At 45.8% G+C, this 26,645-nt stretch overlaps 1 protein-coding gene across 7 annotated transcripts in view; it reads left to right on the top strand.

The window, feature by feature from the left end:
* The window catches only part of CRIM1 (cysteine rich transmembrane BMP regulator 1), a 191,746-nt gene that overhangs the window by 85,459 nt on the left and 79,642 nt on the right, over window positions 1-26,645 (top strand). For 5 of the 7 annotated variants that reach the window (XM_045447160.1, XM_045447165.1, XM_045447161.1 and 2 more), the window contains exons 3-5: window positions 801-1,043; window positions 2,109-2,229; window positions 24,154-24,275. The exons of 1 other annotated variant lie outside the window; for it this stretch is intronic. In XM_045447160.1, coding sequence (XP_045303116.1) covers window positions 801-1,043; window positions 2,109-2,229; window positions 24,154-24,275 — 486 coding nt within the window. The remainder of the gene's footprint in view (window positions 1-800; window positions 1,044-2,108; window positions 2,230-24,153; window positions 24,276-26,645) is intronic. One more of the 7 variants, XM_045447164.1, reaches the window with a different exon arrangement.

Below are 26,645 nucleotides of genomic sequence, written 5' to 3'. Positions count from 1 at the left end.
CCTGAAGGACATAATGTTGGTGTAGGTTTCTTAAAAGTGTAAACCCAGAGACTCAGCTGTGGACTGGGGCTCCAGAAGCTAGGGCTTTGTTCGATTTAGTTTTCTATTCTTTTAAAATGGAGGCACAGCAGTGGTCAGTACATAATGCCTGAGGAAGGAGAGAGGGGCATTTGATCTCTGCTAGAGATAGACACGCCGGATGGTGTTTAGGGAAATTACATGGCAATTTAGCTCCTTCTCCATCTTGTGAAGCTTCCATGTCAGAGAATCCTATGGTCTTAAATAAGTTCATCTCTTCAAAATTCAGGGCTCAGAGAGAGAGTTCTTTCGTGTTGATAATCACATACCTTTGTGTCCAGTCCCTGAAGTAGCCAGGATTTGTTTGTGGGTCTATTTCGGGGTTTTAAACATATGCTGTTTTCCAAGAGCAGGCCTTAAAACTCCTTTTAAGTTCAAAGGTCTTTCGGTCAGTCAGTGACGAAGTCCTCTTCCCAGATCGTACACCCCACGTAAGCACCTTCCCGTGCCACTCTTGATTTTGGTTGGCACATGGAACGTGGATTTTTCAGCACAAGTGAGCGGGGAGGTGGAGAAGGCCACCGTGCTCCCCCCGCCGTGTCATGAGCAGATCTCAGGGGAGATTTTCATGGCCGGCTGAGCGGAGTGTGACAGTTTCACTGGTTTCTTTCTCTCCCCTCCTCTTCGGTGCATGAATAGATCCTCAGGACTGCCCCTGAGTCTGACAACAGCGCCCCACACTGCCCCCCGGGCACGTGCTAAATTCTTTCTCTCCCATTTAGAAGAGAAGCCAGATTGCTCCAAGGCCCGCTGTGAAGTCCAGTTCTCTCCACGTTGTCCTGAAGATTCCGTTCTGATCGAGGGCTATGCTCCCCCCGGGGAGTGCTGCCCCTTACCCAGCCGCTGCGTGTGCGACCCTGCGGGCTGTCTGCGCAAAGTCTGCCAGCCGGGATACCTGAACATACTAGTGTCCAAGGCCTCAGGGAAGCCGGGAGAGTGTTGTGACCTGTATGAGTGCAAACCAGGTACGCGCGGGCGTCGCATCGGCGGCCTCGCTTCTCTGCAGCCCAGGGTCGCAGGCCCCTCTGCTGCCACCGCTGCCGGCCTCCCGGGGAAGATGGGCTTTGTTGCCGGCACCCTGCACGCCTGCCACTCTCACTGCTGACCTCCTAGTCAGAGGGGCAGGGTGACAACTCGCTGGTGCACACGCACCTGCCGACAGGGACCATCTTTTTTCTTCTCTGTCTTTTCCTTCAAAGTCTGCTTGACGCGGGAAGTGGGGTGAGAATTTATGATGCTGTAGCTCTGTGCTCCGTTCCCCCAGAGAAGAAGGTCAGAGCCTTCCTTGGTAGACCTATCGCTTTATCACCTTTAAAAACAGCCATCATATGTAAACAGAAAGATGCATATGTAAATATGCATCCAACCACCAGATGCGTTAGAACGAAAATCTCAGCCCTAGTCTTTCTCCTTGCCGGTTCCCTGCCATCCGTCTGCTGGCTTTAGAGCATGTGCTAGGTCTCAGACTGTTTGCTCACCTTCTTTGCTGCATTTGATTTGTTGTCCTGTCCCAGCTACTTATTGCTTCGCAGTATTTCTAACATCCTTGTTCTTGTGCATTTCTAATACACTCTGTGAACAGGTCTAAACTATAGTGATTTCTTCTTTGCAAGTCTCTAACCATTGGTCAGACTTTTTTTTTTTTTTTTTTTTTTTTTTTTTTTTTTTTTTTTTTTGGTCTTAACTGCTGGATAAAAGCCTCAAGCAAAACAATCCCTTGTCCCTCTCTTGCAGTGTTGTGCCAGGAACGCGTCTGGCTGACCCTCACCGTCCACATAACCAGCGCTGGCTTCCCTCTCTCTCTGTGTCTTCATCCTAACTCTTAGAGGTCTTATCCCCTGCTTTCCTGGCACAGATACGGGCCCTACTGCCACTCTCTAACGTGGACTGAAATGAAAATGTCAGTGCGACGAGAGGGTTCTGGGGAACAAGGAAACCGCACACGTTTGTGAAGAGCCAGTGTTTCATTTCGGGGACTCCCAGTGCAAGTAAACGTAACAGTAAATGGTGCCTCTGTTTGCCCCTTCCAGTTTTCAGCGTGGACTGCAGCACCGTGGAGTGCCCCTCCGTGCAGCAGGCCGTGTGCCCTCTGGACAGCTACGAAACTCAAGTCAGACTCACGGCGGACGGTTGCTGCACCCTGCCGACAAGGTTGGTCCGTCATCAGTTTGTCAGCTCTTCTCCGCTGTCTCGTGTGCTAGCATCACTGAAGGCACAGTTTCAGGCACGCACTCTGCTCTCCCCAGGTTATCAGGGAAACCTAACACGCTCCTGTTTCTGAGGAGAAATCCTGACTATTCCTGTGACTTGGTATTTACACGTCTCATTCCTTGGGTCAAAGCCAGATGTCATCAGGTCAAGTCACTAACCCTTACAGGTTCTTCCCTTCCGGGTGCCTGTGCACTTTGGCAGGTTGGGAACTGCATGGGCATATGGGTCCCTTAGCACGCAGCCAGGGAGGCAGCGGGGTGTTGATCAGAGCGGGCACGTCACTTGACCCTCCGCAGTGAGTCTTCCTGGTTCTTAACCGTTGTGTCCAATGGGATGAAACACAGCAGGCCTCGTGGAGCTGCTCCCACGGAATCCTTTACGTTTGCCATCACGCATCAACCCGGACCTGCTAATTGCTGAGGCAGAGAGGAGTCTAAATTCTGCTGATGCTTTTCTGGAGGAACAAGCCAGCCCTCTTTGCCTTGATGGGGAAAAAAATTCCTGTCATTTTAGTCATAGTAGCAGGACATCCACTTAGCCCTCCAGGACCAGGCTCACTCCAGAACTTGAGGGTCTCCAGGTCGGGTCCTAGACAGTCTTCAGAGAACCACCGTGGAGCCGGCCCTTCGTACCTGACTTTGGGGGAGACCGTGCTCGGAAACGTGGGGTTTCTGTTCCGTTTCCCCTGCTGAGACGCCCTCCCCTCTTCCCTGCCATGACCTCTCCTCCATCTTTCCCAGGCCACTAAGGCATCATTTTGACCAAGTTAACTCGTTTCTTTCTCCTGTGCTCTGCATTTAATATCCACAGTTGAAACGGGGCCTTCCTTAGCTCCCTTTCTAAACTGTCCGTCTGCCCTGTCCAGTGCCAGCACTTCCCATGTGTGTCTGTTGAGGAGTCATTTTGATTTTCCAAATGGCCCTGTCAACATAATATATATGGTCTGTAGGTAAGTGCCAGTGATTTGTAGTCCATAATTGGAGTAGACATCCAGAGTGTGTTCTGATAATTTCTTTTCTTCTCTTAAAATGACATTAGTTTTTCCCTAACCTTTGCCCTATCAGAAGCTCTAGGAACCTCTCAGACACATGTTACACCCCTCATTGTATCCATTGTACGGTATCATAAAGCAGATAACAACAATTCACGTACTCACAGTGTGTAGCCCCCTCTAAGGACATTACAGTGTGATAATGTATGTGAAGATACTTGGAAAGGGGTAAAACGTTGTGCAAACATGAGGTATTAGCAATCCGTAATGGAGGAACAGGGAGCGTCATTAACGGTAACAGATGTCCCTTCAAGGTCTTCACGAAAAGGAAGGTGGCACATTATATTAGAGAACCTAATTAATCAAAACTAAGCCAGTTGTTAATTAACAAGTCCTTCAGTGAAGAAGAGGGACAATTCTCAAGTCACTGTTATAAACGTAACATGGCACCATATGCATGTAGGAGGCACAGTAGGCGAATTTTCAGCCCCTCCAGGGGGTCGAAGTGGGTAAAAGACATACTTAATCTCAGTTTAAGGAAAAAATTTTCTCACAACTAATGACGTACAGTGATGAATTGGGCTGCTTCCTCAGCTCCCCAGAGCTGAAGATTTCTTTCCGTCTGGATGGCCACCTGCCAGGAATGCTTAGAAGAAATGTTACACTGGAAAGGAGGTTCAGCTAGATGTCTTCTGTTTTATCTCCAAGCTTCTGTGAGTCTTACAAACATAAACCTTAGGATGCTTATTATTGTGTTGATGTAAATTTGACTTTGGCATCCAGGGCTCAAGAATGGTCAGTCAGTTAAAGGTGCCTCTAACAAAGAAATTGAAAACAGAGACGGAAGTCATTCAAAATACCACTGTAAATTATTTGCAGGGGAGGGATAAGTTCTCACAGCCCTTTAGTTTCTGTATTTGAGATGGTCGTTGACCCATGGTACTCCCTGCCCCTTGTCCCTGTACATCCTGTGTTCCCGCCTGGATGAGACCCCTCTCCTCACTTGCCCATGCCCAGCTGATGCTCATGCCAGTGCCGACAGCTGGCTTCCCCGAGCACCTTCCCCTCCTACAGTTTCTGCTCCCCTTTCGGGACTGCATTTCCTTCTCTTTGAAGTGTTTGAAGTCTTCAGCCCTGAGGATGACTGAGGTGCCCTCCTCTGCTCACTTGTAATTTAATTCCCATGTGTCTCTTGAAGCACTTTTTATGATACATTGATATCATTGATTTTTTTTTTCTTTTGGTCAGTATTCCTTTCTCTGTGTGATTCTCAAGGGAATATTTTATAGCCTCTAGTACTAGAATAGGAATTGTAATGTGTCAACCTACGTTTGTTGATGGATGAATGAATGAACGTATGAATGAGCAGGCCCACGCTAAGCCATGTTGATTTCTTTCTTGAAGAAGAAAGTATGAGTATTTTTAGTTTCCTGTTACCCTCCCACTGTTGGGTGGTAAATACTACTCCCCAGCTCACTTTAAAAACCTTGCACTTTTCCCCAAGCCCCTTCTTTATGGCCCACTTCTCCATACTGCAGGAATTCTGCATTCCAAGCACCAAGGTCACCTCTCAAAGCCTTTATCTCTCCCTTCCACCTTTTCTAATATTGTTCACACTGCAGGACTCCAATTAAATTGCACTTTATCCAAAAGGTCTTCATGCTTCAACCAACACCCATCCTACGCCCTGGGAGCTCCTAACGTGTTCTTTTCTGTGTTGCCAACTAATCGCATATTTCCCTGCATTGTTATTTCACTGCTACACGCATAGTCTTGTCTCACCAACTAAAGGACATTTCTAGAGGTCAGGAATTGTGTCTTCTTTCTTTTTCTCTGTATATGCATTCATACTGAATGAATCGGTAAATGCAGAATGCGCTCAGACCGTGGTTAAAACCTAGTTTAGCACATTAAGTGGGTTCCCGCTTACTAAAGAGGATGATGGGTCCTACTTTGGCAAGAGAATAAAAAGCCAAACAATCATGTGAAAATGGAAATAAAAAGAAGAGAGCTTACCATGCGTCATAGCAGGAGTATTTCAAGAGAAAAAAACTACATGACTGTATTCTTTTGTGTGATTTATGTTTTTAAGAGTATGATGTTGAGATACACAGAAGACCATTTTAGAATACATAAAATTAGGTTGTAACTATTTGGTCTTTACTGCTTATTTATAAAGAGCATTATTAAGAACTTAGAGCCATTTTGGATCAAAACCAGGGATGTGGAGATTTCAGGGGGAAAGCCCTTTACAATTAGGGTGAAGGTATCAGAAATGTTGGCAGTAGAGATTTACCTGAATGACCCCTCTTTTGTAAAGATGTCTTGGACTTTCAGCAATGAGGAGAGGAGCTTGTGGACTTTGTCCCCCTTGCCTTAAAGAGCAAATTCCTCTCTCCCTTGTTCTCATGCAAATGGAACTCCCATTCCCAGTGAGACTCTCACCCATTCCAGCCCCTCACCGCCCTATTTCGGTGTGAGTCCTTGTGCAATTTGTGACTTTTTGTTTTATTTTTTTCAGCTATTCATCTGTTTGTCAAGCATAACTTGAGCTCTTACAAGTGACAGACTCTACCCTCTAGATAGTCTCTTCATGTGTGGATATCTCTTTTCTGTTCCCGATGAGTGCTGGTTTTCCCACCTTACCCCTGCCCTTTCTACAGACAGGTCCTTCCTTCTTTGCTTGCTGCATCTTTGCTTTTTCTTAATGGCCCATCCTTCGTTTCCACCCTCTTTGGCTGTCTTTTCCTGAACTTCATCCCATTCTGACGTCATTCTTGCTTGCAATACAGTGAACTCTTAACCATTTTTAATTCTTCTTTCCTTGGCTAGGTTTTAGGTTTCCAAGCACCCTGCCAATTTTTTTTCTCACCTTTTCTCTTCTCTTGGCCCTGGAATGTGATGTGAGCTCATCACACCTTTCAGGAGATGGTGAAAGGAAGGAGGGTTAGTGGCCACGGGCCTAAACACTGGATGCTGGCAGAAAGGAAAAACAGCCCTGTCCACAGGGCTTATGACACCTGTGGTTCTTGGAAGGCCCTGCGTGTGCATGTGTGCGTGCAAATGCCTGCCCACAGAAGGAGTCTTGTAGCAGAGGAGGTTACGTCTGATATATTGATCCGGATGATACCTTTATGGAGAAGGACTAAGTATTGAAGTAGCATGAAGGTGGCGATTCCAAGGACAGCTTAACTGTGTAATGTGCCTTACTGTTTACAAAGCGTTTACATTTCTGTTGTTCTCATTTTATCATTCTGATTCCATGAGGAATTTATAGATAAGAAAACGGGCAGAGAGAACAAGTGAGCTGTGCAGAGTCATGTGTTCTTTGGTACAAGGATGAGAGCAGGTGCAAGCGAGTCTTCAACCCAGCTTCTCTCATCCCAAAGCCTTGTCCTCTCCACTGCAGTTTTTTGATAACTGTGTTTTGCTGTTGTTTTTAAAGTCCAGGAAATAATATCAGTGATTATGAATTTATATTTCACCAACGTATGTACATATTTCAGCATTGTACATATTCACACAATGTGCATATGTTTCATTACTCGTTGTCGCACAACAAGCCACCCCCAATAGTAGTAGCTTAAAACAACAGAGATCTGTTATTCCTCATGCCTCCGTGTGTTAACAAGGTGGTTCTCCCACAGTCTGCTACCTTTCTGCTGCTCTCTCCTCCTCCTCCTGTCAGTGGGCAGTTGACCCAGGAGGAGACCCATGATGTAGGAGCCGCTGGGCACCACCTTGGCGTGGGTCTCATTTAGCTGACCATTATTTTGAACTTCCCTCCTTAAAGTTGTGACTACCTGGTTAAAACTTGGTTTAGCAGAGAATGCCATTTTTGGATGCCACGAGATCTGCCTGGTGAAAACCAGGTCAATTTTAAAAACAAACACAAAGAAAACCTTTCAGAGATGTTGCACAGAAATTCTTCTCTGTAACGGTTGATTATAGAATGGTTGGCTGAGAGACATGGACCCACCAGCTGTAGCTAAAGGGGCGATCCAGCCTGGGATGTAGGTCTGTGCGTCCCGTGTTGTCCTGTGTCCGCCAGTCCAGACTTCCATGTGGTTGTGCTATTTCTCACGAAGGTGGCTCCTGGATCACAAGTTTTTTTTTTTTTCTCTACACTCCACTCTGCTATATCCAGCGAATGTGCCTAATTTTACAGAGACTTCCCTTTGCCTCTATATTTTTTCATATCTTTTTAGATGCAGGCTTTAGGACAGTCATTAACTAGTTAAAAATCTAGATCACAATATCCTCCACCTTATTTTCTTTCATTGTAAGTCAAATGAGTTTTTCATTGCCCTTATGCCTTTTGACTTGTTGCTTAACTGCTTCCATAGTTTTATTAAGAAGATGAATGAATGTAATATGTTATTGACAGTCACCCATTCAAAATTTATTTTAATGAGATTTGTCCCAAACTTTTTGTCCTGAAGCCATACTGTCTATAAATATGCATTCCTTAGAAGTTATTGAGAAGAATCCAATCTGGGTATTTTGAGGTGGAAATCAATGAAGTCATTGTTTATGATGTTCAGGCTTAAAATAGGGTTTTTCCTAGGTTGTACACAGTACAGCCAGCCAGGTTCCCAAGCTCCCTCCTGGCTCCAGCCTCTCTCTGACTAACGGGTCTGATTCTCTGCCAGAACCTATATCCAGAACATTTATATCTCTTGCTTTCCGAGACCCTGAAAAACCTGTTTTATTTTTAAATCCAGATTTAGAAGCACTTTTCACTTTTTTTTTCCTTAATCCAAAATAATTTAAAATTTTTAGATGGTCTGTTAGCTCCAGTGTTGACTAATATGTGACTTTGTTTTTCACCAAGAAGTTTCATAGACTCTCCGGAGCACATTACCTTCTAAGCACAGTTCCACTGGAAACGTAGACAAACAGGAATCCTGGTGCTCCTGTTCAGGCAGCAGGTTGTACGGCCCCCCTGGTTTGGAGATGGAGGGACGTGGGGAGCCGGGGAGGGTCTTGCTTGGTGGGTGTCAGAGCCAGATTGTGTGAGCACAGACCACTAGGCTTACTGTCCCCTGTGGCCCTGAGCTCACTCCCCACCCGGCCTTCCCTGGTTCCACCACTCAGGAGACCTAACACACCATGTCCTACGCTTCCCTTTGTTATAGTCAATTTGTTAATAATAATAATGATAATAACTTGTTAATAGTCGGTGAGCAAATGTGTGCACATGAGTAAACTCTGTCCAGCAGCTGAGGAATACTCCTCCACGCGTGACCTGGTGTCATGCAGAGACAGCACACAGCCAAAGATCGAGTGCTAGAATGCTGGCCCACTTCAGCAGGAATTCGGACAAGGCTGTCACATCCTCTGGGTCTGTTTTCTTTTCTGAGAGAGAAGAAGGGGAAGAGGGATTTGATGATCTCAGCAGTAACTTCTACCTTTAAAGTTTTTGATTTTCCCAAACCTTTTAGAGGGGGGAAGAACCCAAGCTGTTGGTGATAGACTCCTAGGAGAGAAAGAAGGAACATTTTAGAAAATTCCAGCACTTAGAAGATAATAGGATAGAGATATATGGTGATGGTGGGGGGAGTCCAAACAAAGTTATAAATGAATTGTTTATTTTTTTTCATTTTCTTTAAAACAAAACAAAAAACTGGAGTGCTTGGGGGGCTCAGTCGTTTCAGCGTCCTACTTCAGCTCAGGTCATGATCTCATAGCTCGTGGGTTTCAGCCCCACGTCGGGCTCTATGCTGACAGCTCGGAGCCTGGAGCCTGCTTCAGATTCTGTGTCTCCCTCTCTCTCTGCCCCCCCCTCCACTCGTGTGCGCTCTCGTGCACTCTCTCTCTCTCTCTCTCTCTCTCTCTCTCAAAAATAATAAATACTAAAAAATGTTTTTAAAAACTTAGGAAAGGCAACATAAAGAAACTTATAAGACTAATGATTTAAATCTGGGTATCAGACTTGTTGAATTGTGAAAGCTGGGTGATATTCCGGTAAAGTAGATTACCTGTTGGTCTGTGGCTAATGGAATATTGCTAGTTATATTTTTTGTTTTTTTAACAACCGTAAATAGTCCCTCATTTAGCAGATTGGAGAATATCTGGCCAAAGCTGAATCTTAAGGAAGGAGTTTAGTCTCTTAAGTCACTTTCTAGCAGCATGTGGACATCTCTGCCTGTCAGCCTGCCTTGTTGGGTTTGGGGTTGTGGGGGAGGATGTGTGGTTTGTGTCGCACACCCAGCGGCGTGAGCCACACCGTCTCCGGCTGCTCCCTGGCTCCTGGACCCACGATTTTCACTTGTTTCTCCCCAGCTATTGCTGCCTCACTTCCCCTGAGGTGTTGTCTTTGTCCTCCTTGCCACTCTTTATTCAGCTCCTGCGTCTTTTCCCTGGGCTTTTCTGTATTTTACTCTAACTTGGATATGCATGCAGACACATACACACCCAGCATTGTATTGGTGGAAGCACTGTGTTCTCTATCCCCGACTTTATGAGCGGACCATTTCTCTTCACGACTCTTTAAATAGGAAACGATCTACTGAATTAAGTTCCCTTTTCTTTGTTTGATCCTCAGTTTTATTTCTCTCTTATGAGACCTTGACCTCAGAAGACAATTTCCCACACATGCTCTGTCATATCATAACAGCTTGAAACACTGCAGTTCCGGGAGGGGAAGTAAGATAAAAGGAAGGATGCCAACCCCACTGCATCTGAAGGATACGTCAGATATACAGCCCGTGACCAGAACAAAATTCATGAATTTTTTCTTTACTTTTCACCGCAGCATCTGGGTGTTTGTATTCAGCTGCTTCAGGTGGAGAATCTGGGCTGCTTAGTCCCCCTTCCTCAATCCTGGTTTTTTTGTGTTCTCAAGAAAGTCCGTCTTGCCAGTGCTACCTTGTATTATGGTAGGAGAATCATAGCCGACTGCTCTTTCGCTGTTTCTTCTGAAGAGACGTAGATCTTGAGAGAAGGAGCTTTCTTTTTCTGATACTGAGTCCACCAGATGAGTCCATCAGAATGGAATTTTGGCAGGTTGTCCCTTCGCTTCAGAAGCACTTGAGTTAAATAAAAATTAATTTAACCACAAAGACGCAGTGAGTAAAAAGGTGCCGCTTTGAAAATGTCAGTGAGATGTCAAAGACCCATTGAGGGCCTCATGGAAGTTGGAGGGCACTGGGCTTGGTTTGGTGTGGGGCACGGTGATGAATAAGATATGGCCCAGGTGAAGGAACTCAACACCTTACAAATATCAGCTCTGGCAGTTTCGAGAATGTTCCAGACTTTGGGAAGGTAATCAGAAGGGAACACATAGAGAGTGATCTGCCTTCAAGAAAAGATTCAAGGGGGGCGCCTGGGTGGCGCAGTCGGTTAAGCGTCCGACTTCAGCCAGGTCACGATCTCGCCGTCCATGAGTTCGAGCCCTGCGTCGGGCTCTGGGCTGATGGCTCAGAGCCTGGAGCCTGTTTCGATTCTGTGTCTCCCTCTCTCTCTGCCCCTCCCCCGTTCATGCTCTGTCTCTCTCTGTTCCAAAAATAAATAAACGTTGAAAAAAAAAAAAAAAAAAAGAAAAGAATCAAGGGTGGCTGGGTGGCTCAGTTGTTTAAGTGTCTGACTCTTGCTTTCGGCTCAGGTCATGATCTCACAGTTTGTGAGTTCAAGCCCCATGTTGGGCTTGTTGCTGAGCACAGAGCCTGCTTGGGATTCTCTGTCTCCCTCTCTCTGCCTTTGCTCCACTTGCACTCTCTCTCCCTCTCAAATAAACATAAAAAAAATATATATATATATATATATATATATATGTAAAAGAATCGACTAATAGACTGTCTTTCTACCAAATAATAGAAACTGAATTTAAGAAAAAGCTGTAACATAATTTGCCAGCTTTAAATCCGAACTCAGAAGTCAGGGACTTCAAAAAGCACACACATACAGAAAAACTGATTGTGATTGTTCATAGCTCTCCACATTTGCCTGCAGTTTTAAGTCTTGCGATCATACAGCTCCCCTCTCCCTGGGAACTCAGTGGATTTTCGTATTCCTCTTTCCACTTTTTAGTAATAGGTTTGGAGTATCAGGAGTCTTCTGCTCCAGTACTTACCCTTGGGCTGTTGAACCCTCTAGAGCTCTTCAGCCAATTCCAGAGCCTCAGTCTCTCGTTCTGCTGGTCGAAGTCTTGAGGGGCGGGGTGGGGGATGAGGGGCGGGAGGATTAGACAAGGCCAGGAGCACAGAGGGCAAGACTCTCAACACAGGACACGTTAGCCCAGCCAGACACCTATGTCAAGGCCAGAAACTTCCTGAGGGTGGCCTGGAACTGACCGATTCCTTCTCAAGGCTCAGGGAGCCCTCCTTATTTCTTCTCTGAGGCCACGTTAAGTTCTTTAGATGATCAAATAGTATTTATTGCAGCTGCATGTGCTTTTAACATGGTGTTAGGTAATTAAATTGCTTGTATCACACCTACTCAAGCTAGCCAGTGGAAATTGCCCCCACATAGGCATTTTCAAAAGGACTTCATCAAATTAAGAGCATTGTAATTAATTATCATATCCATCTGTTCCCAAAACATTGTCTCAAAGAAGATGATACTTAATAACATTTTTGGGGGGTAGGAGTCATCTGTTAGGACAGATTTCTCTAATTCGGTTCACTTTTTGGATGTTCTCTTTAATTTGGATAATTTATCCAGCTGCTTTTTGAGAGTAAATAAAATTAAATTATACAGTATGTAAAATATGCATTAGCATAGTGCAGATTTAAAACATTCCTGACTCCTGACATGCTATCATGGTAGCATTCTCTGTGTTTTTAAACACATCCCGAAAAAAATTTGGAAATATATTTGAAGTCCTTCTTTCTCAACTAAGAAAAGAACAGCTCTTCTGTTGCCCTCTGCCACAGTAATTTTTGGCCCAAAAGAGCGAGTCAACTCATAACTAAAAAAGCCAGAGTCTATATTAAACTCTGATGTTTTTAAAACAAAATAATTTTAGGAATTCCATGTTATTTTTGGACTTATCCCCAGATTGAAGCAAATATGCTTTCCTAGAAGTAAAGCCCTTGTCCATGGAGATGAACTATCTCCCTAGTAGAGAGTTTAATTTGTCAATAATTCGCTTCAGATGTGTAAGCCCTGCTCTTCCTATACTAGTGCTTTACGGCTTTTGAGTGTCTCCATGAAAGTGTATCTAGTCTTATTTCACATTTGTTTAAGTCCTGAAACCAAGTTCAAGGCTCTTGTTGAGTGGCTTAGAGTTTGGTCGGAGTGGCCATCACCAGACCCTGAATCCTTGGCCTTCTGACTCTCACCGAAAGAAAGGAACTCAAGTGAATTCCCTAAGACTTTCAGTACAGTTGGAAAGCAGGCTCCACTGCATGGATGATATTGAACCTCAGAGGACTGTCCCCACCCAGCCACATTTCATAGTATCCTCCTCATGACACAGGCAAAGAGAATAGCTCCAGTTTTGGGAAAATGTTTCCTGAAGCTATTCACATAACTAATAAGCAAATCTAAAATGTTAAAATCCTTCTTCTTCTGGAAATGCCTACAGCAACCGCAAATCTCAGGCACTATTTCTTATTGTTCATTTGCACCTGTAAGTTGGGTGTAAGTGATAGGGCTCCTCATTGTTGTGTAGACGACAGTTTGCAGAGAGTTCAGGGTTATATTTGTCCAGTAGACAGTTTAGCTGCTTAACTGCAGTTAAGATGAAGGTGAGGACAACTTGTGTCTCTTGAACTTGACGCTCAGTTAATCTGTGAATGTGTCACACAGACAGGTGCATCTGAAGTTACCGTTTCCTGACTGTGCCTTTTTTTTTTGAAAGGGAGGGAAGTTGTTATGTTGTGGCTCTTGTGGGCATATGATCAAGCGCTTTGATTACCATGGCTCGGTCATGGATTCCTGAAGACTCTTAATGACACTTCTTGAGACATTAGATGGTGTACTTTTGTGGGCAAGGATACACCTTAACATGTCCCTCTCTGTCATTAGTGCCAAGTACAGGTAAATAAATACTCAATAATTGCTTTTAATTAAGTTTAGAGATAGTCGATCTGTGGCAAGTCCTAGCATTAAAACCCCTTATGTTTTTTTGATCTGTTTAGGGAACGAACATTTGAATGTTTACCAAGTGCTGGATGCCGGGCTACTTGGTGGGAATAAAACATGGACTATGATGTTCAGGAGCTTACAGTCTAAAGGCAAACACCTATAAATCATTACAGTTTAAAGTTCTGTGTGCTTTAGAAGTTGGAGCGTGCAAAAAAGCCACTCGCAGAGCAAAGGGCTACCAGTTCTGATTTGGAAAAATGTTGGATTTGACTTTTGAGCTGAGTCTTTAAGAATGAGTCAGAGTTCAGCAGCTGGAGAAAGAGGAAAGGGCATTCTAGGCTGTTGTGGTCATTGATTTTTAAACTTTTAATGTGTCTTACAGCTTGAAACATTATCACTCATCCCATCTATCTTTATGATTAGAGAAAAATGGAATTCATGACAATATTGATTTTTCCCTCCCTCATATAACCACCCCTTTTCAAGACTACATCACTTGTTTCAGATATTTTATTACTTTCCTATTGCTTTCAGTTAAAGGTGCTTCTTAGTGTGGCACGCAGGGCCCCTTCTTACCCAGCCCTGGGCTTCCTCACTAGTCACATCCCCTGCAGGTACCCCTACAGGATATCCCCCACACCCCATCCCAGTGCATAATGTGCTTCTGATGGGTTGAACCATTTGCTGTAGCCTTAAATATACCATATTCTTTCTTGCCTCTGCACGTTTGAGTAAGTTCTTCCCTCTTCCCGGAATGTCCTTACCTCCACCCCCATGTCCCCATGCCCGATAGACACTTAACAATCTGTGCCCACTCACAGCCTGCCTTCACAGATGCATACGCACAGCATCGGCTGTTTTTCTTTGCACCGCCCATCAGAGAAGGCATCGTGGACGAAGGGATTCTTGGAGTGAATGGAGGACTGACTGTCAGGCACAGGAGGGACATCAGTGTTGAAAATGTCGAACAGCTACTGCCAGGAGTGTGCTTTTCTCCAGCAGCCATCAACGGGTGGGGTATCGGCACAGAGCAGGGAGGTAGTTGGTTGACATTACAGTTTGCATTTGGCAGCCTTGGGGCTGAATTTGACCCCAAGACATATTTTCTTTGCGTCGCTTTTTTTTCCCTCCTCTTTAAATTAACCATTAACATTTTAAAACTGGGATGCTTCATGTAAAAATGCAGCTTCTTTTGAGCAATTGGAAGGCGTAGTGACATTGACTGTACGTTCTATCATGGAGTGAATAGTGAGCAGACCGTCTTGAGTCATCTACAATAGCCCTCTGCTCTTTCAGGATTCTTGCCTGACTCCTGAAGACATTTGGCTTTGGCCTTTCTGGGTTTAGCTAACTTGGGGTTGGTGTCAGGGGACCAGATGTGGATGGAGGTTAAAAGGGCAAGAAGTTTAAAGGCATCATCAAGATGAGGGTTCGAGTGAAAGAACATGGGTCTGGGGCTGTATTGTTAGGGAGGCACAGTCAGGACAAGGCCCAGGCTAGAGAGGAGAGCGACAGCTCTCTGGGGCGCAGCTATCTCAGGGAGGCTGCAGGAGTCAGGTGGTGGGAGAACTGGGCGGGTGAACCGTTGGGATCAGTGAGTAAGGTGTTTGGCTTCAGAGATTTTAGGAAGCTGTGGCCTCGGGAGCAAGTGCCTGAAATGCAAAGGGGCAGCAAGGATCCTTAGATTCCAAACAATCAGGTGAGCTCAGCGTGATGTTTTCATCCACATAGACATGGAGGCCTTCCAAATTATTACCTAGCATACAGTGGGTGGGTACTTCTGCGCTCCAGATACTATCCTAGGTTGCTTTTCATACAGCTGTTCATTTAATTCACAGAGCAGTCCTGGGAGATACAAGGAACTTGAATCCTCCCCTTCTTACATATGGCTCAGGTGAGGCTAAGAGAAACGATGTCACTTGCCCAAGGTCATATAGCTCCTAAGTGGCCTGAACTCAAACCTAAGACTGTCCTAATGTCCAAGTGCATTCTCTAACCCCTCTTAGGAAATGGATAGGAGACAGGGCCACAGAGAGGGAGGGCTTGCATGAGGGAGGAAAGGGACAATGTGGAGGATGCAGACCTCCCTTCCAACCCAGGTGAATAGGTGAGTGTGGGGAATTCGCCATCTCACTAAAGGCAGTTGTAAGGAAATAGCATTTGGGGGCCAGCCGGGTAAGTGCCGGAACAGATTTGAGTGGTACGGTTTGTGGTCACATGCAGATGCCGAGAGAGTTTGTCTGCAAGGGGGAGGTTGGGGAAGGCAGAGAGATGGGTACGGAAGAAGGAGTCCCTGGGGAAGCAGAACACTACTCTGTGAGGATGCACTTTCCCCAGAAGACAGGCGACCAGAGGATCGTGCACTTTGCACTGATGACAAGGATGAGAGGTCTGGGAATTGACAGCCCACAGGGGTCCAGGCAGACGCGTACTTAAAGACGCATGCTGTGTCAGCACCCGCTCCAGCCCCAGGTGGCTCTGGGGGCCTGAAGGAACGATCGGAGCCCAGGCCGCTCAGGTTTTCAAATAGGTCAGTCCTGACATCTTTGATGTTCTTCGTGTGCTCCACAGAGGAAATAGAATGGTTCACGTCCCACTGTGTTCTCATTTGTGATTATATGTCCCAATCCTTCCTAAACTAAACCCCTAAGCTAAGAGCCAGAATCCTGTGTATCCCCATGCCCACCCAGCTGAGTACCTCCTGCTTGCACTCACTCAGCAAATAGTTACGAAGTAATTGTATGTTCACATGTAGGCTGATTCCGTGTTCCACAGCATCCATTTCTAATGCAGTCGGTGATTCCAGCTCTGAAATGGGAATACCTTATGTTACTCTCCACATCCAAAGCCAGTCCTCCTCCTTCCCAGAGTGCACTATGCCAGTTTCCCCTCTCACTCTTGCTCACTGCTTCTCCGTGCACATCTCACTCCTGCCCTTTGGCTCTCTGAGGCCATCCTGCCCTCCATGAAATCAAATGCCATCGTCTTTCCCCCAGACCTAGGGAGGTGAAGGCAAAGAGCCTTCCGTTCCTGGGACTTGGTCGTTTTCAGACTGTTGAGCTAACCTGAGTGTGGTTCAGGATGCCTGCCAGATCGCAGCTCTCATGTTTCACTAGGGGCCCAGGCCCCGGGGATTCTTTCCAGCTGTGTCTGTGCTCTGGTTCCTCTCCTGCCAGGACTGAGTCCCTCTGGAACTTCCCCGACTCTCTTCTTTAGCCGTCACGTTGAGGTGGTGATGTGTATGAAGTGCCATTGCCTCCTCACCCCGCCTGCTTACTGTGGAGCATGCTTCTAGAACATAACTTTATCAATCTTACAGGAGCCATGCGGGCTTGTAAATACCATCTTCCTATAATTTATACCACTTTTCTTTCAACTTAGTGCCATAAGATAAGTTTCCTGAGCCACATGCCAGCCTTGGAGGAGGGAGCCGTAATCATTTGCCCCTTGAGAACGCCAAGAAGAGAAGGGCTACAGTGACTACTTTATTAAGGTCTTATGGTGGACTTTGTTATTATTACCAATATTAGAAATGCAAAGGAATATTTTACCTCATTGCTCTCAATTTACATCTTCTCTGTATTGGAGCATATCCTTTGCTCCCCACAGAAAAAAAAAGCAAAACAAACAGAAACAATGCAGAGTGATTTTACTGTTGTCTCTGAAGGGAAAGTGGGGAACGATGTACAGTTTCTGGTTGTGGAAAGGAGTGGCCCCTGGACCCACTGCTGGAAGGAAGCATCCTCAGAGCTGGGCCCGGGGCTCGCTGCTAACGTGTGGGTCTAACTGCCCAGGGTTGGCACTGCAAGGAGATCATGTAGGAACAGTGTCAGAGAGGGTGACTAAGGATCCGTCACCGAGTGAAGAGTAAATCTCTTCTGGTGAGACACGAGAAGCATTGTGACCCTAGGAAATTTCCCTAGGAACGAGTACAGTTCTCCATAAGGGTAGTTGGGCCCTCGGGAGGGAAACTCGTTTATTTTGGATATTTTCTTTGTAGTATCTCTCTTTTTTTTATTAAACTTCTGCATTTCTGGAAAGAGGTAAGAAATATAATCGCTACAAAGATAGTGCATCAGATTTCATTAAACCTGCAGCTACGTTTTGTAGAATAGAGCTGTGTTTTATGTGTCATTAGAATTTCCATTACCTGACACTTCTTTCATTAATGCACTGAGTGGAATCCTAGTAGTACAAGCAAGGTTTTTGCCCTTTTAGTTCTACATTTCTTCTCGTTTCCTAACTAAAGGGAGAGCTCCCTCCCACCTATAAATACTAGTTGTTTTTTATTTATAGACCATGATTCTCCCCCCTTTGAAGGGCCCCAGCGCTCAGCGAGGTGTGGAGTAAATCCAGTTTGGGGAGGTGCTGTTTTCAGAGGGCCTCACGGAGTTGTTTTCCTCTGCTTGGGGAACATGAGCAGTTGGATGGTCTGCTGCTTCCACATTTCCTCCTCTGCGGGAGTTTATTGTAGGGGAATGTTAGAATAACATTTGGCCTCCCCTCTGCGTGGCGCCCACCGCAGGGCACGCCTATGCTTTGCTGCGCGGCTGTGGGAGAGACAGGAGGACTCCTCCTGAGGCCTCTTCTGACCCCCTGTAGTTTGGTGTCCTTTACAGTGTCTCCAGTCATTCTGGTGAAGCGAACTGTTGATTGTTCAACTAAGTTATGAAGCCGTAAGTTAAGTTGTGAGGACCAGCGTCAGGCATGTCGTGTCTTCTCCCGTGATGCTTAGTCATCTTAGTGGGGAAAAAAGAGAGAGTCGTAGAAGTATACTCCTTGTCCAAAAAGAAAAAAAAAAAAAAAGATCACCCAAGAAAGATTTGGAGAGAAGGCGCATCTTGAGCTGGGCCTGAAGGTTGAGTGCTGGCAAGGAGAGGGGGTGGGGAGCAGGAGGGAGAGAAGCAGGGAGTGTGGGCATGCAAGGCTGTGATGTGCTCCAAGGACAGGGTGGAGGCCAGGAGAAGCAGTAGGAAGGATGAACCCAGATCAGACTGTTGCAGTGATGGGAATGGCAATAATAGAAGCATTTTTTTTTTTTTCAACGTTTATTTATTTTTGGGACAGAGAGAGACAGAGCATGAACGGGGGAGGGGCAGAGAGAGAGGGAGACACAGAATCGGAAACAGGCTCCAGGCTCTGAGCCATCAGCCCAGAGCCCGACGCGGGGCTCGAACTCAAATAGAAGCATTTTATAGTTAGAAGAAAGCTCATTACGAACCAGCTGTCTCCTTCGGTGGACGAGAACGCCACATCCCAGAGTGGCTTGCTGTGGTCACGTGATTTCTGGTGGCGGTGGTGCTGCGTTGTCCGTACTGATCCTGTCTTCACCCTGTGTGTCTTTCCTCAGCCACCATATTCAGGCAGGAAAGAGGTTTTGTAAATGATTGACAGCAAGTGCTGCAAATTGTCATTCTCACTGAAATGATAGGACTAGTTGTACTTGGCTTTTTCCAAATTAAAAGTGCAGATTAACCCATAGCAGCTGAGGGCCTGCACCTGTCGGAGCGAGTTTCTCAGAAAGTAGGTCCCAGGTTGCATCCAGTGCAGTCTCTTGGAGAGCTTTCGATGCGGGCAGATTCTGAGGCCTGCCCCAGACTTGCAGAAACAATAATCCTGGAGGATGGCACCCTAGAATCTGTATTCTAGACAAACTCCATAGTGTTTCCTTCCACACGTTAATTTTGAAAAGTGCTGTACCTATTAGCTCTCAGTCCAACATTTATACACATAAAAACTATAGAAACAATGCATAGTTTAACCTCTGATTTATTAGCCATGAATAAAATGTTCATTCCAGATTATTGCTTTGATGGCTTTGTCCTTCATTTTTTTCATTTACAAGACAAATAAGACATGCCCCCTGCACCACGGGAATTCACAGGAAAGGCAGTAAGATTTTGATTTCATAGGATGAGCATGTACAGTCCCAAGAATTCAGCACCCATGTGTACTATGGAAGGTCAGAGGAGAGAAAATTAATCTTGGTTCCTTAAAAAAAAAAAAAAAGTTTCAGGTTTTTCTTTAAATTCTAGTAGTTAAACACGTATTGTAATCCTGGTTGCTGTTTGATCAGGGAAGGCCTTGTAGGGTGGGTGGTCTTAAGGTTGTGTGGAATTTACCAGCAGCCAAAGAGCTGAGGCAGAGTGCACACCTGAGCTGTGGCCCTGAGTGAGAAGGGTTGGGTGGGTGGATCGGTGAATGGGGAGTCGCCCTTGTTGCCCAGGTGCAGCATGTGGAGGAACCAGTAGAACATGGAAGCTAGAGAAAAGAGAAGTAGAGGCTAGACTGGCAGGTACTTTGTGAGCTGTGCCAGGACGCCGGCCTCTGGCCTGCCTGGGACTGTGTGGTCCAGGAAGCAAAGGACAAGAAGGGAAAGAAAGCATCAGTACACATTGCCCTTCAGCCAACACAACAGGCCCGCCTGGGCCTCCTAAGGAGGGGAGTGCCCTCTAGGGGTTTAGATGATTTCTGAGTGCTGTTCATCACTGTGCTCAGGCGCTCAGATGCCCACTAAGCTGAATCCATTACCTACTCAGGAGAAAAAAGACAGCCTAAACAACCCACCTGGCTGCAGCTGTGATTACATTATGCAGAAATTTATTAATGTGGTGTCTTGATTGATCATTATCTTAATACTGAGGATAACAGTAGAGGCTTGATTTTTGCGGCAAATTGCACATACAGGTTGCTTCTTGTTTGAAGTTAAAAGGCCCTTAGCCCATATACTGTATGATTCTATTTATGTGAACTGTCCACAACAGGCAGATCCATAGAGACAGAGCACAGATGAGTGGTTGCAGGGGGCTGGGGGAGGAAATGCAAGTACAGGGTTTCTTTTTGAGGTGATGAAAATGTTCTAAAATTAGGTAGTGGTAGTGGTTGCACAACCCTGTGAATATAAAACCACTGAATTGCACTTTAAAGGGGGTGAAATTTATGGTATGCTAATCATATCTCAATAAAGCCGTTATTTACTTATGAAAAAAAAAAAAAAAGCCCTTAGCATTTCTGCTATAGGTGTCCTGCCAACAGCTCTACCTGAAGCAGCCATTTTGAATTCATGGTGTAGAAATCTCCGTGTTGTGCTTCTCACTTTCTCTTTTGTACTTTTGTTTTTAGTTACTATTATTCCTCTTTCGTTCATTTCCGGTTCTGTTGCACTTAAGAAGTATTTGTTAGTGACTACACACAGTGGATGCAAGGAGAGCTGGTGGTAAGATTTGCACTCAAGTCACCACAAAATAGAATGAGAGGAGCCTTAAGCGACATATGGTATCTGGCGGCTCCGAGAGAAGCTGTCATTTGAGGTCGGCCCAAGAGGACAGATAGTATGTGCACAGACAGCTGGATGAGGAATATTCCGGAGAGAGCAGGGGTGAACAGTGCAGAGGCAGCAGCATGAGAGCTGGTGTGGAGAACAGAGGAGTGACCAGAGCAAAGGAAAATGAAGAGAAAGACCACAGGGGAGACTTGGGGGAAAGGCCCGTGGACTTGACATGGTCGTATGCTAGGCTGAGAAGCCGATCGGTTAAGTGAGGGGCAGCTGACGACTTTGGACGCTGGAAGTGCAGTAACTGGGCTGTGGTGTGGGTTGGGAGGAGAGAGTCAGTTGAAGGAGGCCAGGTGAGAACCTGGAAATTGGGAGGGAGGGGGTTTTAAAAGTGAGGGTAAGTGCTGACCTTGGTGCCATGAGAATCTCTTCCATGTCTATTTCCTCTACCACTATTCCACACGTTTTCTCCATTTTCTTGCTTGCTCTTTATCCAGGCAGTGGGGTAAAGAGTAGAAGGAAGACATGGGAGAAGGGACAGAAAAAGAACAAAAATGGAGAGAAAAGGGGGTAAGGACAAAATAACAATTTGCATCCTTTAGTTGTTTTGTAATTCAGCGTTTCCTTTTCACCGGAAGGACACCTAGTCTCTCGTGGCCAGTGCAGGGCAGGAAGCCTTATATAATCTCAGGTCATTGGTTTAGGCTGTGTGCCTCACTATTCCCATCTGTAAAAGGGAAGAATACCTGCCTCTACTGTAGGTAAACCAGAGGGTCTCTATCATATTAAAGAACTTTTAAAAACTTATACTTAAAGTTAAAAAGTTAGACTTAAAATTATGTAAGACTTACGTAATTTGTAGACCTAATAAATTTCCTTGGCAGACAAGGGTCCTGACGAGTCACCCATTTATTACATGAGAGAGGGAGCGTAAACACATCTGTCAAAAGATAACCCATGTGAGTTGTATCGTGTTGAACTGTATGAGATTGCCATTTGACTATTTTTGACGTACAAAAAAATGACAGTTGTCCTAAAGTTTCAACCTAATAGTTGCTGGATAGATATCTGATGTGGGCCCAGGTTTTCACCTTTTCTGGTTTCTCAGGAAGTTCCTTCTTTACTAAGGAGCTAATGGTCTTTAACACCTGCTAATTTTAGGTTCAAAGGAAGCCATGTGAAATCAAAAGACAGCAAGAGGTGGGGAGGGCTTGCCAAGAGGCTGGTCCAGAAGGGGAAAGGAGCTGGGAGCAGGCCAGCCAGCCCAAACCAGGGCACCTGAATCCTTGGAACTTGAACATATAGTCATTCTGGGTATAGGAGCAAGAATCCAGCATCAGGGGTTTTCTTTGGTAAGTGGGTTACTAGGCAGTTGTGTGCAGTTTTAGACCTTCTGTAACCTACTACAGACAACCTCTGTGAATCACTACAAAAGCGCGAGAGAGATCTAAATGTTGAGAAACAGGTCAGATGTAAAAGGGGACACAAGAAGCCGTAGGGCAGACTCCACTATGGTTTTCAGCTTGGTGGGATTTCTGAGAGCCTCGCAGAGAGCTTGGCACCTAAGTGCACATACGTGTTCAGTAAAGGTCCCTGAAGGATATCCTAAGAGGTATTTTCCAGTTCATCGTATGCTCTCTGGTGTTTGAATTAGAATGATTCCCCGGAACACATCAGTAGGCAAGAATGTGGATCCCAGAAGATGTGGAAGAAAAGGTTAGTCAGTTATTCGTGTAGGATATGTTTCCATTGTAATCACATGCAGATACCAGAACCAGGGTGTGGCCTCATGAGGCCCTGGCCCCATTAATCCATAGAGGCTGAAGGGTTGAAGTTGTACAGAGGATCCAGAATAAATGGAAATAATACGTCATCACTGTAGTATCACAGGGATATGATTATCTGCTTACAACTGTAGTAACAAGGCACACAGAAATGAAAGACTGTGGAATAACCTTTGCAGTTCAGCCCTGGAAGTTTATTGCCCTATAGGAATACAGATCTGCCCACACCGAAGAGGCAGATGTTTATCTGAAACCATAAAAGAGAGATTCCGTTGCAGCAAAACCTTAATTACCTAACCCCCTCTTCTCCCAGGTCCCCTGATATAACCGTCACCCCATATGGAAGACGCCTGAAAGGGCCCACCTCCAGAGGGGTTGTTCACACCTTTCCAGTGGCTTCAATGGTCTTTGGTGCAAATTTTAATTTATATTTGTTTCCCTTTTAGTTCTGCAGTTGATTATAAATGTAACTAAACCTCTGGGCCTGATTATTGAGGTACTTGTGAACTATGAGCATACTGGAATTCGTTACAGGTCCAAAGAACAATAGGAGAACAAAACAATGGCTTAAGCAAGAAGGTGGGGGGGGAAACAAAAACTGAAATTAACAAGTGTGTTAATCGCTCTTCCCTGCTGGGAGCGTCCCCCTCCCCTGATCCTGACCCTACACTGTACATAAGTACCCACATACTTCCTGTGAGGATGTCTCTTTTTAGGATGCCTTCCTTTTATTCCTCTCAACCTGGGAACTTCCTTGGTCATCCTCTCTGCCCTCTGACACCTCCTTTCATCCCCAGAGGAGCCCTGGGGGGTGGGGGGCTTGGTGGGGGGAGCCGGAGGCTAGCTGTTCCTTCCTTTTATTCCATTTGTATTGTAAGGCCCTAGGCTGCTCATTCCCTGCCTAGTTCTTTGTAACAGGCTTCACCAAGCAGTAGACTTTTTTTCTCCTCTTATGCTCACCTCATACGTATACCCACCTCTTACTTTTCTACTACGTTTAGACTGGTTTCACAGCAGAGTTGAACTTAAGTAAGGTGAGAGCCAGCAGAGTGGGCTTGCAGTTCACTGAACACCTCATTCATGCATGTTGAGATAAATGGGCATGTAGTGGCTTAGAAGATCCCCCAAAATGAGGCTTTCAGCTTTCAAGTAACTGTCACAGGTCCCCCTACTAAAGCTCATGCCCGTTGTAAAGAGCTCCTCAGTCTTCCATCAGCATCCGTTTCTCGTGTTATGCATAATTACAAATGAATGTGGCTAAAGATGAGGGTACCCCGAGACCCAGTCACACTGACAAAAAGAGACTCAAGAGCTACTAACTTAATAGAAAGAAGAGTCAGAAAGATCTCTGAAAAACACCCAAAGGTCAACAGCAACAAAGCAGGAACACAAGGCCATTTAACACGGGAGCCCCCTTCTGTGTTGGCCCATGCGAGCATCACTGGTTTATGGAATAACACCATAATGTACACACATAAACACGGCCCTGCGTCATCAAGGAAATGCTTGTTATGCTGGTCTGGTTAAGTAAGAAATGACGTAATGCATTTTAGGAATATTTCTGTCAAAATGGTTACAGTTAAAAACATGGGTGTATTTTAAGGAGAAGAGCCTCAGTTATTTGGAATGCAAATTATGTTAGCACCCGGTCCCCATCCCCCAGTGACCCCAGATAAGCAAGACAGTGTCGTTTGCCACAGCCACTGCCACTTTGTTTGTGGTCTCCCGACTTCTATGTTGTTGTTTATTCATGGGGTTTTCCTTCCCTTTTTCTTTGGTTTCAGATGCGAGTGTCTCTCTGGCTTATGTGGTTTCCCCGTGTGTGAGGTGGGATCCACCCCTCGCATAGTCTCTCGTGGAGATGGGACACCCGGAAAGTGCTGTGATGTCTTTGAATGTGTTAATGGTACGTGGGGGTGCAGGAGGAGGGAGGGTTCCATTGGCCGCTTCCGCCCTGTGGAAGGCGGGGCATACATTCAGGGACTCAATGCCACTCACTCAGGAGGAAGGTAGGCTTGAGATCTCTCAGAGCGGCACAGGGCGTCAGGAGAAGGGGATCCTCATTCCGTCCATCAGAAAGAGAATTTTGAAAGTGGAAGTACAGATTGTCTGTAGCTGTCACATTCGGCTGTATTTCGGTAGTGCAGAAACGTGAGGAGTTCAGGAAAAGGATCGCAGAAGCTGTGACCACACTACCACTGCTGTCAGGAGCTAGTCTGTGTAACCGACGCCACACTGAAGCCACCACAACTTGACACAGAAAAGGCATCGTTCCTCTAGTCGAGTATTTTCCTACGTAGAGAGCACGTCTTTGACCGGTGCTAGGTCATTCTTATTGGCCGCTTTTGATTCGAGCCTTATGGCCCTGAAAGAGGATTCTGCAGTCACAAGATTCCTTCAGATAGAATCCACTTCTCCTTTTCACCTTTCATGACAAGGCTTGGTGTTTGGTGACATGGTGTTTATTGAATTTAGATGCTAGAAAGGGAGGAGAACCTAAGACACGCCCTTCCCTCAGAATTTTTAGAAGGAAAACAAAGAATAAAAGTCAAGCAAGTGAAATGCCAGTCGTTCTAGCACTATTCAGTCAGTGCCTAGACACGAGGAAAATGAAGGTGCATGTGGACAAAAACAACAAAATCACACTTGCAGAAACCCCCCTATTAACTGCTGCCTCTAAGAAATCAGAGTTCAGAAGAATGTCTGCCCTCCCTCAAGCCTGCCCTTCCCCATATGAAAAGGTTGTATTAAAATTGAGTCCTTGCGTCCTTTGGTTTTCAGTCCAGTGGCCGCCTGTTGTTTTGTTTGTTTTGCTTTGAGTAGACACTTGGCGTCAGGCTTCGTGGTTGACAGAACGTGGACTGGAGCCATACGACCTTGGTTTGAGAATTGGTTCCCCCAGTTACCGGCTGTGTAACTTTGGGCATCGCTTGGTCTCCCTGGGCCTCAGTTTCCACATCTGTCAAGTGGAGTGAATAACAGTCACTTAAATGAGGTTCCCCTTGTGAAGCACTTGCAATAAATCGTCTTTATTTTGCGTGTTACCTCCCGTTCACACCCACAGACCTGGGTCTGGACGTTCCAAGGGGATAGAGAAGGCGAGGTGAGCTTCCTGGCTCACAGACCTCACGAATCCAAGCACAGGTGTAGAAAAAGCTCCATGTGGAGAAAGCAGCCTCTTCTCAGTGCTTCTCCTCACTTCTAGTCGTGTGTGTTAAACACCAGCAAACCGCAAAGCCTCTTCTCTGGTACCGCTACGTATCGTAGGGGACATTTTGCGAGTATTTAACTCCTCTGCCATTTGGCACAAATACTCCTCACCCTGGGCTCCTAGCATCTCAGATGTGCTTCCTTCTAGGACTCCTCACTCGGCCAGTCCTCTCCTGTCCGTCTCTCATTCTCCAGCCTGAACCTGCAGAGAGTCTGTCCTTGTGTCTGTGGGTGTTAGCGTTCGGGTTGTCTTGGGGGAGTGAGCGAGCAGATTCAGGTCATACCAGCCCAGAGAGGGGTTCCTTTGTGGGGACCCTCCATCTTTCACTGCCCTCCCTGGACGTTAATCTTAAGTCACTTGTCCCCTGGAAGTACCATTTGCTGTCGTGTCCTCTGGGCGAGGAAGAGGAGTGCCTTTCTTCTTTCCTTGCATCTCAGTTGTAGAAATCCAGCGTCGTGTCTTTCTTATCAGGACATTAAGCTTCCATCTTACCCAGTGTGCTGTGACCAGACGGCTAATGGCTGCCCCCCACCTCAGCGGCCGCGGATGGATCTTTGGGGCACGCTCTCGTTTATAGCCTCGCTGTTTGTAGAGCTGTCATTCCAGGAATAGGACTTGCCATCTGCCACGAGACAATGCAGAGATGACAAAACACGCTCAGTGTTTCCGGGGGTGACGCTTGCCTGCCACCACAAACCTGGGTGATCTCTGCTTTTTTGTTCATTGTCCTGTTATGGCGTCTCTATTACTGTCGTTCAGTTGTAGATGAGGCTAGAAACCTTAATGCTGGGAAGATTCATAAGCTTACACAGTAACATTTAAAAGTCTGTATTTTACCTCTTTTAAGGTGTACATACATACATGCACACACGCAGATACATGCATGTGTGTGTGTGTTTGGCCCCACCCCCAGCACCCTGGGAAAATATTACTGTTGTCATAAGGCCATCATTAGAGGATATCACATATCAAACACTCCTTGTCACCACTTAGAACAGCAGAGGTCTATTTATATTTATATAAAGCTTTGCTTATCCACAAAGGATTTCAGGCACCTTCATAGCA

Source organism: Leopardus geoffroyi, chromosome A3 (assembly GCF_018350155.1).
Source record: "Leopardus geoffroyi isolate Oge1 chromosome A3, O.geoffroyi_Oge1_pat1.0, whole genome shotgun sequence".
Taxonomy (NCBI): domain Eukaryota; kingdom Metazoa; phylum Chordata; class Mammalia; order Carnivora; family Felidae; genus Leopardus; species Leopardus geoffroyi.
This window is presented reverse-complemented; position numbering and strand designations above follow the sequence as displayed.